This window comes from Montipora capricornis, chromosome 10 (assembly GCF_036669925.1).
Source record: "Montipora capricornis isolate CH-2021 chromosome 10, ASM3666992v2, whole genome shotgun sequence".
Classification (NCBI taxonomy): Eukaryota; Metazoa; Cnidaria; class Anthozoa; order Scleractinia; family Acroporidae; genus Montipora; species Montipora capricornis.
Window position 1 is genome coordinate 27,430,573 of NC_090892.1, and position 12,881 is coordinate 27,443,453.

General features: G+C 38.5%; 1 protein-coding gene across 1 annotated transcript in view; it reads left to right on the top strand.

Moving 5' to 3' along the window:
- Nucleotides 1-12,401, top strand: part of LOC138019119 (gamma-soluble NSF attachment protein-like) — a 12,673-nt gene extending 272 nt beyond the window's left edge. The window contains exons 2-12 of the mRNA XM_068865791.1: nucleotides 509-576; nucleotides 1,654-1,738; nucleotides 1,941-1,958; nucleotides 2,682-2,759; nucleotides 4,800-4,862; nucleotides 5,728-5,794; nucleotides 6,599-6,669; nucleotides 8,262-8,340; nucleotides 10,450-10,529; nucleotides 11,004-11,133; nucleotides 11,687-12,401. Coding sequence (XP_068721892.1) covers nucleotides 509-576; nucleotides 1,654-1,738; nucleotides 1,941-1,958; nucleotides 2,682-2,759; nucleotides 4,800-4,862; nucleotides 5,728-5,794; nucleotides 6,599-6,669; nucleotides 8,262-8,340; nucleotides 10,450-10,529; nucleotides 11,004-11,133; nucleotides 11,687-11,893 — 946 coding nt within the window. The 3' untranslated portion in view covers nucleotides 11,894-12,401. The remainder of the gene's footprint in view (nucleotides 1-508; nucleotides 577-1,653; nucleotides 1,739-1,940; nucleotides 1,959-2,681; nucleotides 2,760-4,799; nucleotides 4,863-5,727; nucleotides 5,795-6,598; nucleotides 6,670-8,261; nucleotides 8,341-10,449; nucleotides 10,530-11,003; nucleotides 11,134-11,686) is intronic.
- Nucleotides 12,402-12,881: the final 480 nt, after the last annotated feature.

The following is a 12,881-nucleotide window of genomic DNA, read 5'->3' on the forward strand; positions in this document are numbered from 1 at the left end:
TATGCCTTAGAGGATGGTCGACCTCAGTCCGATGGCACCGTGTCCTCACAGGGTAAAATACATTGAGTGAATGTGGGGGCTGAACAATCTGCGAGCCAGCGAGCCATGCGAATTTCGCATTTAAGTCTAAGCATCCATTTCAAATAGCGCTGAGATAAACAGTTATTAAGTCTAAGCACCCATTTTAAAACGGTTAGCTTTCAATTACTGTGTGACTCGCATTTTGACTCGCATGGCTCGCCATGTTGGCTCGCATGACTCGCTTGCTCGCACATTGTCCTATAAACTCGTGAATGTGGGTGTTGTACGGTGGGGCTTGTGAATTTTTTTATCCTCCTTATCCAAGATGACTTAGAGAGGTCGTCACAAAGGCAGCACTTTCTTTGATCGGTTGAAGTTAAACCTACGACTTCCAACTAGTTAGTTCAGTGATCAACTCTTTAAGTCAGCAAACCAGCCAATTTTACTCTGTGTAAAGGCATTTCATTTTTCTTCCAAATCTTCATAGTGTGAAAACGAGTTGGCTAAAATGGAAACCTGACTGGGATAGTGCTGCAGATAAGTATATGAAAGCTGGTACGTACATGTAGGTATTCACACTCTTTTACATTGCAGCTCAGGGGCAAGCTGCCGGCTAATACACATGCAGTAATGCTTACACTGTTTTTCTGTGTTATGCATCTGCATGCATGTGTACAAAATTGGTGCATCCTACTTTTGTTTTTCATGGTTTTTACTTTCTTTGAAGCGTAGCAAAAGGAATTTCCCTGTATACAAAATTTAAACTATTTACAAAAATTGACTGCAAACTGCTTAATTTAAGCAGATCACGATAATTTTTTTTAGTTATTTGTTGAGTGCCATTGTCAGCGTCCACAATGGGCATATAAAGAAAGCACACTCACTATTTGAATTTGACAGGAATTTACTAGCTGTGTTATAACTTAAGTTGATAGAAGTAAATTGATCACTAGTGGGAGACTGTCACATTTCAAGAACTTAATTTAGCTGTTCTTTCTTTTTTGTGTTAAATTTCTTTTGTCATTGTTCATCTGAAAAAAACCCTGCACACACAGCAACAGTGCAAGGCAGGCCAGAGCAAACACAATGGCTGCATGATTACCGAAACAATTTCTTGTTGAATACAAAAAATATAATTACATGTAATACAGGGCTCGAAATTGCGACCAATAATAAGTTGCCAATGCGACTGAAACTTCCACCTTGGTGACTTAAAGTTCTCCTTTAGTTTCCAACTTGGTGAGTTCATTTTGAAAAGAAGTGAGTAAATTAAGAAGTGGAAGAAAAAAGTTTTTTCCTTTCAAAAATTTGGATTTTAGCTTTCAAAATTTCAACATGGCTCCATTGCCAGCAGTGTTACTTCTGTGTAAATCGGGGGTGCTGCATTTTACAGAAAATCCACTTGTATTGAAAGAATATACTTTGTATCCTCCATCTTGATCACATTTTGTGCACGTAACCTACAACGTTATTGTAATACAATGGATGTTTTGCCGAGAAATAATAACTGTAATACAGGTATTTCTTTGCAATAGTTTTGGCTCAGAGGCACGAGAGCCATATGCAGTAAGTTTAAATGCCTGGGTTTTTTGATAATTTGTATTGAAATCCAGTCTCCCACTTCTATTGCAGGGACATGTTTTAAAGCTGCAAAATATCATGACCAAGCTATCGATGCATTTAGAAAGGCAGCTGATGCTCATTCCAATGCGCATGCGTATCCTTTATCTTATGTGTGATTTTTGCACTCATACAAAATGATCAAATAAAATCCCCCATAAAATTTAAATATGATTATAAATACAGGTTTTGTTTAGTGATGATACTGGTGCCACTATTATACTGCTTAAAAAGAAAAAAAAAATGACAATACAGTGTAATTTCACTGTTGAATTGTTCTCCTTGACACACAGGTTTAGACTTTTTCATGCAGCAAAGTATGTATTTTTGAAGTTGTCAGTGAGACTAAACTGTTGATCTCAATATTTAAGTCCATTTAAACTACCTTTTTTGAAAGAGGGAAAGTACTGGTATACCTCAAATACATTGCAGCTGTGGTAGTTCAGGTTCTAAAAAACCAAAAAATTCTAAGAGGATAGGGAGTGGCCTAGACTGATTTAAATTTGTGTTGACATTTCAGGGGTTTCATTAGAAGGTGGTCACCGATAGTATACTGCTTTGTGTGTGTTGTCAGGAATTTGCCCATGACCGCCAGCTACTCTGCCTTGATTTTCACTCACACTGCTTACATTGATTAGTCCAGGCATTTACTTATTGAAACCCCCGCATTTTCTATATATACCTCAGAAGCACACAATGTATATCCATGATTCCCTTTGTAAGGTGTTCAAGATAGGGCAGGTTTGATGTGGGCCAGAATGTTGGAGACCACTGATTGCTATGGGCAAAATTACTATTTCTGCAATTTCCCAACAGAAATATTTTTGGAGTATTATGGATTTGTTCAGGCAATTTTTTTTCGAGGAGGTTAATGCGTGGAAGCCAAATGTCCGAATATCCATTTGCAGGAGCACATAGTGTAATAGCCCCTTAACTCTATATGTATAATGATTGTTAATGCCAAAATATATCTGCATAGCTGAATATTAAAAAATCTTTGAAACTGACAAGTTGTCTCTTACATGTTTGTTATACAATAGGGCACTAGAGCAGGCTGCTACAGTCTCAAAGGAAATAAAGAATGTAACAGAGGCCATTTCAATGATGGAAAAAGCCGTGTAAGGGAAATACATGTATTTGCTTAAAGGAGTAAGAAATAAAATGTTGTCTTTATAGTAATGCTAAAAGGGAGGACCAGACAGAAAAATATTAATTTGGCCTATGGGCATGGCGTACATACTGAGTGGAGGGGTAAAATGCGAGTTGTACGATGAAATACATGTAGCATTTTAAATTAAGTGGCAAAAAATGACAGGGCAAATACATGTAAGAGATTAAAATGTACATGCACATGTATACAATTTGAACATGCTCCGGCTTAATGGTTGCTGCTTTGACAGCTTTATGGATGTCCAATTAACAAATAGATTCCATGTTGCCGTGCGTCTGTTCAGTAATAGACCACAGATGACGTCAAAATGTGGTAAGAACAAAAAAGTGGCACACGAGGCGATAGCTGAGTGTGTCACTGATGTTCTTACCACATTTTGATGTCTTCTGTGATCTATTACTGAACAGACCCACGGCAACATGGCATCTATTTGTTTTATATAATAAAGAATTAAACTTTATTCATATAAAAGCTGATGGTGATGTCAATCGTGCGTCTGTCCTCTAATAGATCATAGGCAAGAACCAATCAAAATTCGTGAATAACTTGGGTTATTATATAATAATACAGTACATGTACATTTAGCGATGATTACAGAGAATAGATAATGGTAGTTAATTATAGTGCTCTTTGCTCAAAATACATTACATACAGTTTCATTGCTTTGGCTCTTGTTTTCATTGTACTTTCAATGTGGCCCAACAGCGTCAAAGATTTAGAATTAGACAAGGGATTACAGGTACAGCTGCATGCTGTACTTCTGGTTACGAAGTCTTAATTCACATTAAAAAAAGGGGCAAAACATGTCATTTTTTAAAATGTTCCACTTACTCTAAGTAACTTTTGGTTAGTTACTTTGTGTAGGAACACAAAGTTAATAATTTTATCGTATGTGATTTGGGTTAGCCTTTAGTATCATCATTATTATTAGGCTGGAATTTTAATTTGCTTGAATGTGCAAAAATCTTTTTCAATGTTTAACTTTATTTATTGCATGGCATCTTCTATGGAAAAAAGAAAAGCCTTTTTGTTTGACTGGAAATAAGTGCAAGTACATGTACATGTAAGCACAACATTGCATCAGATACATGTATTTAATGAATGTTTTTTTCCCAGAAAATGGTATACACTGTACATGTACAATCCTCTGTAGTTATTGTGGTTGCCTTTAGTGTCGGAAGGTGGCAAGGTTGAATCCAACTTAAGGCACCATAACCTTGAAATAACAAAGCTACTGAATACAATCGATTGCACAGCTCAAAACTTCAAGAGTTTAGTTGATAGTAACTGATAAACAAGAAATTCAGTTAGAAAGCGATGAAGTAGTTTACATGCGTGTTATTATACATGTATCTCTTGGTAGTACCAGCTCTGTGATTGGCCAGTTAAACGGGCTGTGCATACAATCAAATTAAAGTCATGTATTCTGCAGTATGACCAGCTGAGTTTGAAGTTTGTTGCTTGAGGTAAAGGTCTTATATACTAAAATTAATTCTTTATTAACATCCTTTCTTGAGTCAATATATAATGGTAAGTTATGGGCCATTGTTTTTCCAGTTCAAATCATGACCCTTTTGCTGTAAATTGAACTTAAACCAACACTGCTATTATTACTGTTACTAGTTTATGATACAGTCCACAAACTCAGTTACTATGATGTATGTAAAATACAGCTATAAGTAATACAAATTTTCCTGTGCCTGCATAGCTGAATTCATTTCAATGAATTGACTCGCAGGAGTCAGTGGGTTAGTGGAGGGTTAACCCATTGCCCTCTGAGTGACCCTAGGATACCCCCAGTTGAAAAGCAAATCATCTTACCTTAGACAGTGTAAAATCTGTTAAGTCTCACTCCCAGGAGTCCATGGGTTAAGTACATGTATTCAAGTGAATGATGTCCATATCCAGTGAAGAGAAATCTTGTTTTACCTTTACTCAGTTTCTACTCACTTACATGTACATGTAACTGTGTAGTGTTTCTCTATAGCAATATGTACCAGCAGAGTGGCTCAACAGACACTGCAGCTTTGGCCCTCATAAGGGGAGCCAAGTAAGTACACGTAACTACATTATAATTATTAAAAGGCTGTTTAACTGGAAAAAGCAGAGAAAATTTAGATAGTGTATAAACTTGTTCTGGATCAGAGTTGTGCAATTACCAATCATGATACTTTTCCAGTTGTTACGATAAGATTCTTAATTGATGGATCATTTCTCACAGAATATCACCCAATCGAGATAACATGATTAGCCATGTTTTTCTAGATTAGATTGAAGAATAGCGGGGATTGTTTACCATGATTATTGTTTGTATCAAGAAACTGAACTTGTCGCTCACATCCAATAGTTACATTGTGCCAAGTGAGACAATCATTGCTGTCAGCCCAAAGACATTGTGTGCACTTCAAATATTCCTCCTTTTCCACTTATTTAGCTAGTTTTTTTTGGTGGACTCATGTACCTGTATTTTTGTTGCTATAGGTTTGAAAAGGGCCATGTTTTTTTAGTGGAGAGGCTTTGTAAGTACTTCTTCCCTTCGATGATGTAATTCCCATTGGCAAGAGTGAACATTGCACCAATTCCACTGTTCTCTTAAACTCTATTCCTTTTACTCAAGTGGGGTCCGTTTCTCGAAAGCCTCGAAACTTTACGGGCCATTTTCGGGTGTCACAATTCTCTCTTTATCTCAAGAACAGGGAGGATTTAAGTCGTTAAATTTCACCGCCATTTTGCTATTTGGTACCTTGAAAACATGTTAAAAGATTGGCTTCCCAAAACAAGCATTTGACAGTTTTACAAAGGGCTTTTCGAGCCCGAAAAGTTTTCGGGACATTCGAGAAACGGGCCCCTGGTCTTGTTCCACTTACGATTGTGCAATCATGAAACGATTAATTTTGCTTGTTCTTTTCACATAGGATGTGTGATTCAAGTAACCCGGCCAAGGCTGCTGAAATGTACATAGCAGCCAGTGAAATGAATGTTGTAGGTATATCATTTGTATTCATTGAAAGTACACCATAAAATGTTCCAAGATTCCCAAAGCATGATACTGCAATCTTTCCACACCACCTTGGTAATAGCAAAAAAATGGCAATGGTCGGTGACTTTGTACAACAATAATTGGACATTGTTACATGTTTGTAAGGGTTTCGAGATTGGTTCTAATGTGAGAAACGAACAAGGGGCTTATCCAGCATGGTCCTTATTTACCGTTGCAAGAAATGTGATAAGGAATGAGCGTTAAAGAGTATCATATTGTACCTTTCGAAGGATTTCACTTGATATTAACAATGAGGATGGGGATACCAATTGGCAGTCTCTTGTATACACCCTGTGCGTAGCCTCTTCTCCTTTTTGACAAGGACAGGGTTATTCGTGTCTGACGGCTTTTCCAGTTCTTCAGCTTTAATACTGTAATGACTACAAAAAAAAATTGTGACTAAGCAATAAGGAGAAACAACACTGGTCTATCAGAGGGGGACACAGTGGTTGTTCCGAAGACATGTAAAATATTGACAGCGCACATGAGGTCATGCGCGCGGAATGTGCTAAAATTAAGTTGTTGTGATTACTTTCAGTTTTGTTTGCGCTTTGCGTATACTTAAGATACATCCACGCTTCCAGCTATTTTTGTGGTCTCAGGTCAAATAAAACTCTGTTAAAATCAGCGGTATTACTAAGTAAAGTACTTTTCGAGTCTCACTCAAGTAACAATGAAATATTATTGCCTTTTCCGCTGTACAATATGTCAATTCTCAGTCGTTTGTATTCCATGCAACATCATAGGTTGAGGACAAAATTCGAGAAGCAATTGAACCATTGTCGAAAGGCGCAAACCTATACCTCAAATTAAAAAGGTACAGTATTGTAAGAACTGTAAAGTAACTATATCAGAAGCAAACAAAATTTATCTGGATGTGCATTAACATCTCTGACGCCATTTGCATTTGTTGTCCAGACATGCACATACAGTACCGCTCAAAAATAAGTTGACAGTCTCGACTTTATCCTCGAAACTCGATTCTCGCGTCGCAAAGGTCGAGACGTCCGAGGTTCGAGATGCGAGAATTGAGGATCGATAATCAAGCAACCCAATGTCTTGCCTAATAATGTATACGGTCTACAATGGTAACTGAAGCCTGTTAATGTAGAGGGTGCTCTTGAGGGGTTCCAGCAGAAAAAAAAGTAAAAGTTGCATTCCCGGACAGGATTTGATTTGAACCTGGAGCACCCACTTTGAAGGAAGTGTTTTTATCCACTTAAAGCTCCACTAAAGCTCAACTGGCTGACAATTCAGTGTACCGACTATTTACCAACACTAATTAGTTTATATAAAATCATCACTGAATAGTGGTTTAAGTCTAAGTCTTGAGGTTTGGTAACCGACATTTTCTTAGCGGATGATAATACACGTTTACAGCGGCATTCAGCGGAAGAAAAATATATTGACATATTAAAAATAATAATGTTCTGGGAGTTAGCGACGTGGTAGTCTAGTGTTTAAATGAAAGGGTTATTAATCGAACATTCCCGGGTTCGAGTCCAGTGAGTTCAGGCATTGTGGTTCGGATTTTACAAATAGATATTCATTTGCCATAATCCCTATTAAGCGCTAAGGGTCACAAATTGACGATAATAGTCAAACCCTCAACAGCACCCGCGATCATAATGAAATGAAAATCTAGACACCCTTGCATTAACACGCTTCAGTCACCATTGTAGACAGAACACATTAATTTTGTGGAGACTGGTTTGAATCGAGAGTCGAGAACAAAGGAAATATGCATATACTCGAAGAGAATTCGAGAACGCTATTTTTCTCTCGAAGAAATCAACAATTACTACGCTAACGTCGACTCTAAGCAGTTTCTCAACGTTCTTGGCCGGCGAGAAAAATATCATCTTGTTTATGTTTCTGCATGCAGAATAAAAACGTCGCCATTTTATTTATTCATTTTTTCTGAAAAAAATACACGAGTTAGACCTCTCAGCGTTACACTGCGTTACAGTGTCTTGCTTCGCGATGAGGAAAATGTATAGCTTGAATATGTCTTACCAGAATGCAAAGATATAAGAGTTCGCACGGCGTTCTATCTCTGCACAAACTTGCTTCATGACCATAGCTAACCGAAAGTAAGCATTTCAAATTCCGAATCCCGCGCCCTCGCCGACAGCACTAAAGCTGAAAGTTCGTCACATGAAATATTTTGAATTTTGTTAAGATTTTCTTTTCATATTCATGTCCACAATAGTAAGATGCGTGCTTAGTTTTCTGGCTACAGAAGCTAAATAGAGAGGGTCATCATTAGTTAGAATTTAAGGGCTGCTGTTAGCATTTGGGTTTTCAGCTATGGTAACTGCATGTTTTAAAAACCTTATAAATGCAATAAAAGACTGCCTTTTTATAACAAGCTTCTATTATACTTTAAAACCAATCGCTTCACTTCAGATTTCAGGAAGCTCTAAAAGTTTTCAATCAGCAGATGAAACTCTATGAACAAGTGGGAAATTTCCAGATGATGTATAAGGTAAAATAAAATGTCTTTGTTCTTGTGGCAGGTAAATTTCTCCTATTCCCTGGTAAATTATTGTCATCTTAGTCTTGAGACATTACTATAAGAAATGTTGGACATTGACTTATCTGAGCGTCAAACGACGTTCACTAAAAACTTGATAAAGACGTTTCGACCGAAAACCTTGGGTCATCCTCGGTTTGAAGAAGCGATAGCTTCTTTCAACGGTTCATATTTGCGTATGTGCGTGACTACAAGCACACGTGATTTCTGCGCGCGGCGAGGAACATTATGCAAGTGAAACATAAATGTCAGGAATTTCTATATGTTCATTCTCCGCATTCTGGTCTCTCTTTGAATGCCAAGCTTCTAGGAAAAGTCTCTTGTGATAGTCAACTGCCTTGTCAACTATAGTGGCGCGGTTAAAAAGTCCATATTATGGACAAATTGGTTTGCTTGTCGCGCAATTTTAGAATTGCTGTCGCAAACACGGACATCGCGACTCCAACACTAACAATATTGCAAATGAAGTTACAACACCATTTGTTGTCCTACCCTACGTGAAAGGCGTAGCAGAAAGAGTGTCGAGAGTGCTACGCAACAACGGAGTCAAAGTTGGTTTTAAACCACTCAGCACTTTAGGCACACTATTTTCAAGACCAAAGGACAAACCATCCCTGTTTCAGTCTCGATGTATAGGATACAAAGTTAACTGCCTTGATTGCGATTTCGTATATTGTGGCCAAACGGATAGAACACTTACCACAAGGCTTCGTGAACATACATGTAGAAGAGCTGTCCGTGTTTGCGACAGCAATTCTAAAATTGCGCGACACGCAAACCAATTTGGCCGTGATATGGACTTTGACCATGCCACTATAGTTGACAAGGCAGTTGACTATCACAAGAGACTTTTCCTAGAAGCTTGGCATTCAAAGAGAGACCAGAATGCGGGAAATGAACATATAGAAATTTATGACATTTATGTTTCACTTGCATAATGTTCTTCGCCTCGTGCAGAAATCACTTTTGCTTGTAGTCACGCACCTACGCAAATATGAAGCGTTGAAAGTGGCTGTCGCTTATTCAAACCGAGGATGAAGTCAAAACGTCGTTATCAAGTTTTTAGTGAACTTTGTCCAACATTTCTTATAGTAATTATGCAAATTCCTGCATGACTGCAATTTCAGCATATTTCGTTTAGTCTTGAATCATGGCTGTGTGATATCGAATTGATCTAAGAGCGAGTTTCGATCGAGTGTCGTAACACAAAAACCAAAGTTATTACTTTGGCCAATCAAAAGGACGACAATCCGGTAAACGAATCAAAACTCGAAGTAATTACACGTAGCGGACACAAAGCGGGGGAAAATGTGCACGCGCGAGCCTTGATTGGTTTTGGTTTCACTTATGATTGGTTGAAAAAGTGGCGCGAGAACTTTGAACCAATCACTGAGTGAAGTAATCATAAAACAAAACAATTTGCTAATTACTTTCGACACTGAATTGAAAACCGCTCTAACCCACAATTTAAAGTACCTTACATGTAGGTAACACAATGCTACATGTACGTGTCTCAATCGTTGTACGTTTCTTAAGCTTTTGACAGGGATGAGACCATGTGGTGTCTCTTTTTAGGCGATGACATGGCAAGTTCTCGTTTTCCTACTGTTTACAATCTGTACTTCATTCCTAATCTTCAAGGAAAACCGCTTAATTTTACGGTATTTAATGGTAGAAAAATAATTCTGATGCCAATATGCTTGACACATGTAATTTGTCTACGGCTGTTGCGTCAATCTTCACCCGGCCCACTTACATGTGTACATTATACATGTTATAATTCGATAACATTTCCACCTAGAAGAGGTATTTTATCCAAGGTGTCGCTGTTTCAAGCCATGTCCTTCGAGGACAGTGCACCTTGGGAGCTCTCAGAATCTCCAGGGGCTCCTGTTTCAGTTTGACGCAATAATTCCTGTAAAGAATTTCCTACTTTTTGGTAAATATTTCGTACCTTCCTATTCATTTTGCCCTTTACTATGGTTGACACCCTGAGCACTGAAAAATGTTTGTAACATGATCTGTATATGGAACTCATCACCTTTTGTTGTAATTTTTAAGGTCGTTCTCAGCATGGTGGTTGTTCATCTTCACGAGGGTGACTACGTAGCGGCAGATAATTGCTATAAAGATTCTTTTGAGTATGTTGAGTATGTTGAATGAACTGCTTTGCTGTTTTAGACACATGTAAAAATAATCAGGCCGGAAGAGTCTCCTGTCTTCAGTGCTCTGTACGGGATAAGCTACAAAATAAAGCGAATTTTCTTTGCACGTTCAATGGTGAAACACACAGACTCCATGTAAAATATAAGTACGTTCCATTCTGCAAAAGGCGTCAACTTTACTGAAAGAGTGGCAGTGATGCACACTGGGCTCGTAAGGCCTGTGTACTCATACCTTATATGTGATTTGTTGCTGAAAAGGGACAACTTGATTTTGTCATTAACGTTGTTCCCGCAGACGGCTGGACAAATGTACAGACGGAAAGAGACGGTCTTACAAGCGCTCCAAGCTTTGCTATTGTTTCTCCCTGGCTTAGGGCTACTTTAGCATGTCTCGTTTTTAAATGGATAGTGGATTAAAAGTTGGTTTTTGAGATATTTCTCTCGTCTCAGATTTCCTGGCTTTGGTGGTTCAGATGAAGCAATAGCAGCAGAAAAAGTCCTTGACTGTTTCGACAAGGGCGATGCAGAGGGAATAAAAACATGTACATCACAGGCACTTTTCACCTACCTGGACAATGAAGTAAGCAGCTTAAATATTTGCTTATAATCAGACATAGGAACATCCAAGCCATCGGCTGCGTTGTCATCGTAGTAGTTCTAAGACTCGATCTAGTAGGGACCTGAAGCATTGACGACGTCGGCGACAACGACCAGATCAGAATGCAATGCGCTTTGAAAGCGAGACAGTGGCTTTCTAGGGACATTACTCGTGGTACATTTGCGAAGGGGGTGCTTCGAGGGTCTTTTTGCAAACCCGTAGTGTAATCAACTAATTTAAGGTTGTGTGGATGACGTTCACTGTAATCGTCAAACTGCATTAGCAGTGATCATTCCCATATGATTCTTGGACAATTGGCAACCATTTCATTGGCGGAACAACTTCGAATAATCTTCAGCTGAAGTTCTCGTCAACGTCGTTGTCGTCCTTGCTTGAGCTCCCAAATGTTGTTGTCGAACCATCTCCTTTATCATCCATGCAATCCATAAGCAAGGCCTCTATGATCTCTATCACCGGATGTAGCCTCTTCAGCCCCCCTGCCTGCGGTATTCCACTTTCACTCTTTAATCCTCAGATTGCAAAGTTATCTCGTAGCCTTCGTGTGCCAGGTGACATTGGTGGAAAAACGGCCTCGGCTGAAAGGAGACCAGTTCAAAACCTAAATGACTTGATCAAAACGGATTCTCAAACCACTAACCCAGTTACGACGACTGCAGTACAAACAGAACAGCCAAGCCAAGAGGAGTTTGAAGATGACATGGAGGAGGGCGGACTATGTTAGGATCGTTAGGATCACGTGCACTTGGACTTAAAACTTGATTCCTAAGCAATTGATTAACTAATGAATGAATTAATTAATTAATTAATTAACTAATAACGTGAATGTTTGACTTAACGCAGTGCTTATCGACCCTAAGTATAGTAACCACATCCTACTTACCAATTGTGGCAAGAAAATCATAGGTGTTTTGTGCAAAAGATTGTAAGCAATAATGGCTCACTACATGCAACGCCGTGATCGGCAGATTATTACGTGACGTTTTGGCCATCACAAGGCTGCTGCTAAGAAAATTTACCGGAAGCCCTCTGGGCTCCCAACATTAAAAGTTAGCAATCCGAATCATTTTTTCAAGAGCCCAGAATTACTTAATTAACAAGATGCGTCCGTGAAGCATACACTGGGTTGCCTGTGGGACGTGTTACAGAAAATCAGAAGGCACTGAATTGTGTGGTATTGAACTACAGCATTCCAGTCTCTGAAGAATAACAAATAAAAGACAAGCGAGAAACATTGGCTTCTGGGCTGACATGTTGATAATTTTCAAGTTCCCTCACAACTTCTTTTCACCACAAGTTCACTGAAGTTATTCCTTGTCCGGCGGGGTTAGTATCTAGATGGGTGACCTAAACAATATACCTCTTCAGAAAACAGAAGCAGAAGCAAATACTATTAACGCTAACAAATGCGAACTCAGCAAGGTACAGATTTTGTTACCTTGCTTTATGCAAAACAAATATTGATGCAAAAGTAAATAACTATTGATACACAGTTTTTAGAAAGAGAAGAAGGGAGTTTCCGGGATGGTCGATCGAGAACAAAATATTTACGACATGAAAACAACATTAATTTTGAACGGTGAATATAGAATATAAAAAGTTACGATCAGCGACAAACATATTGGGAGATTTTTGCTACGTTCAATTTTGTTATTCTACGTTTGGCTGCACAAATAAATCGCAAAATCGAAAGTGACACTGACTGGCCGGAA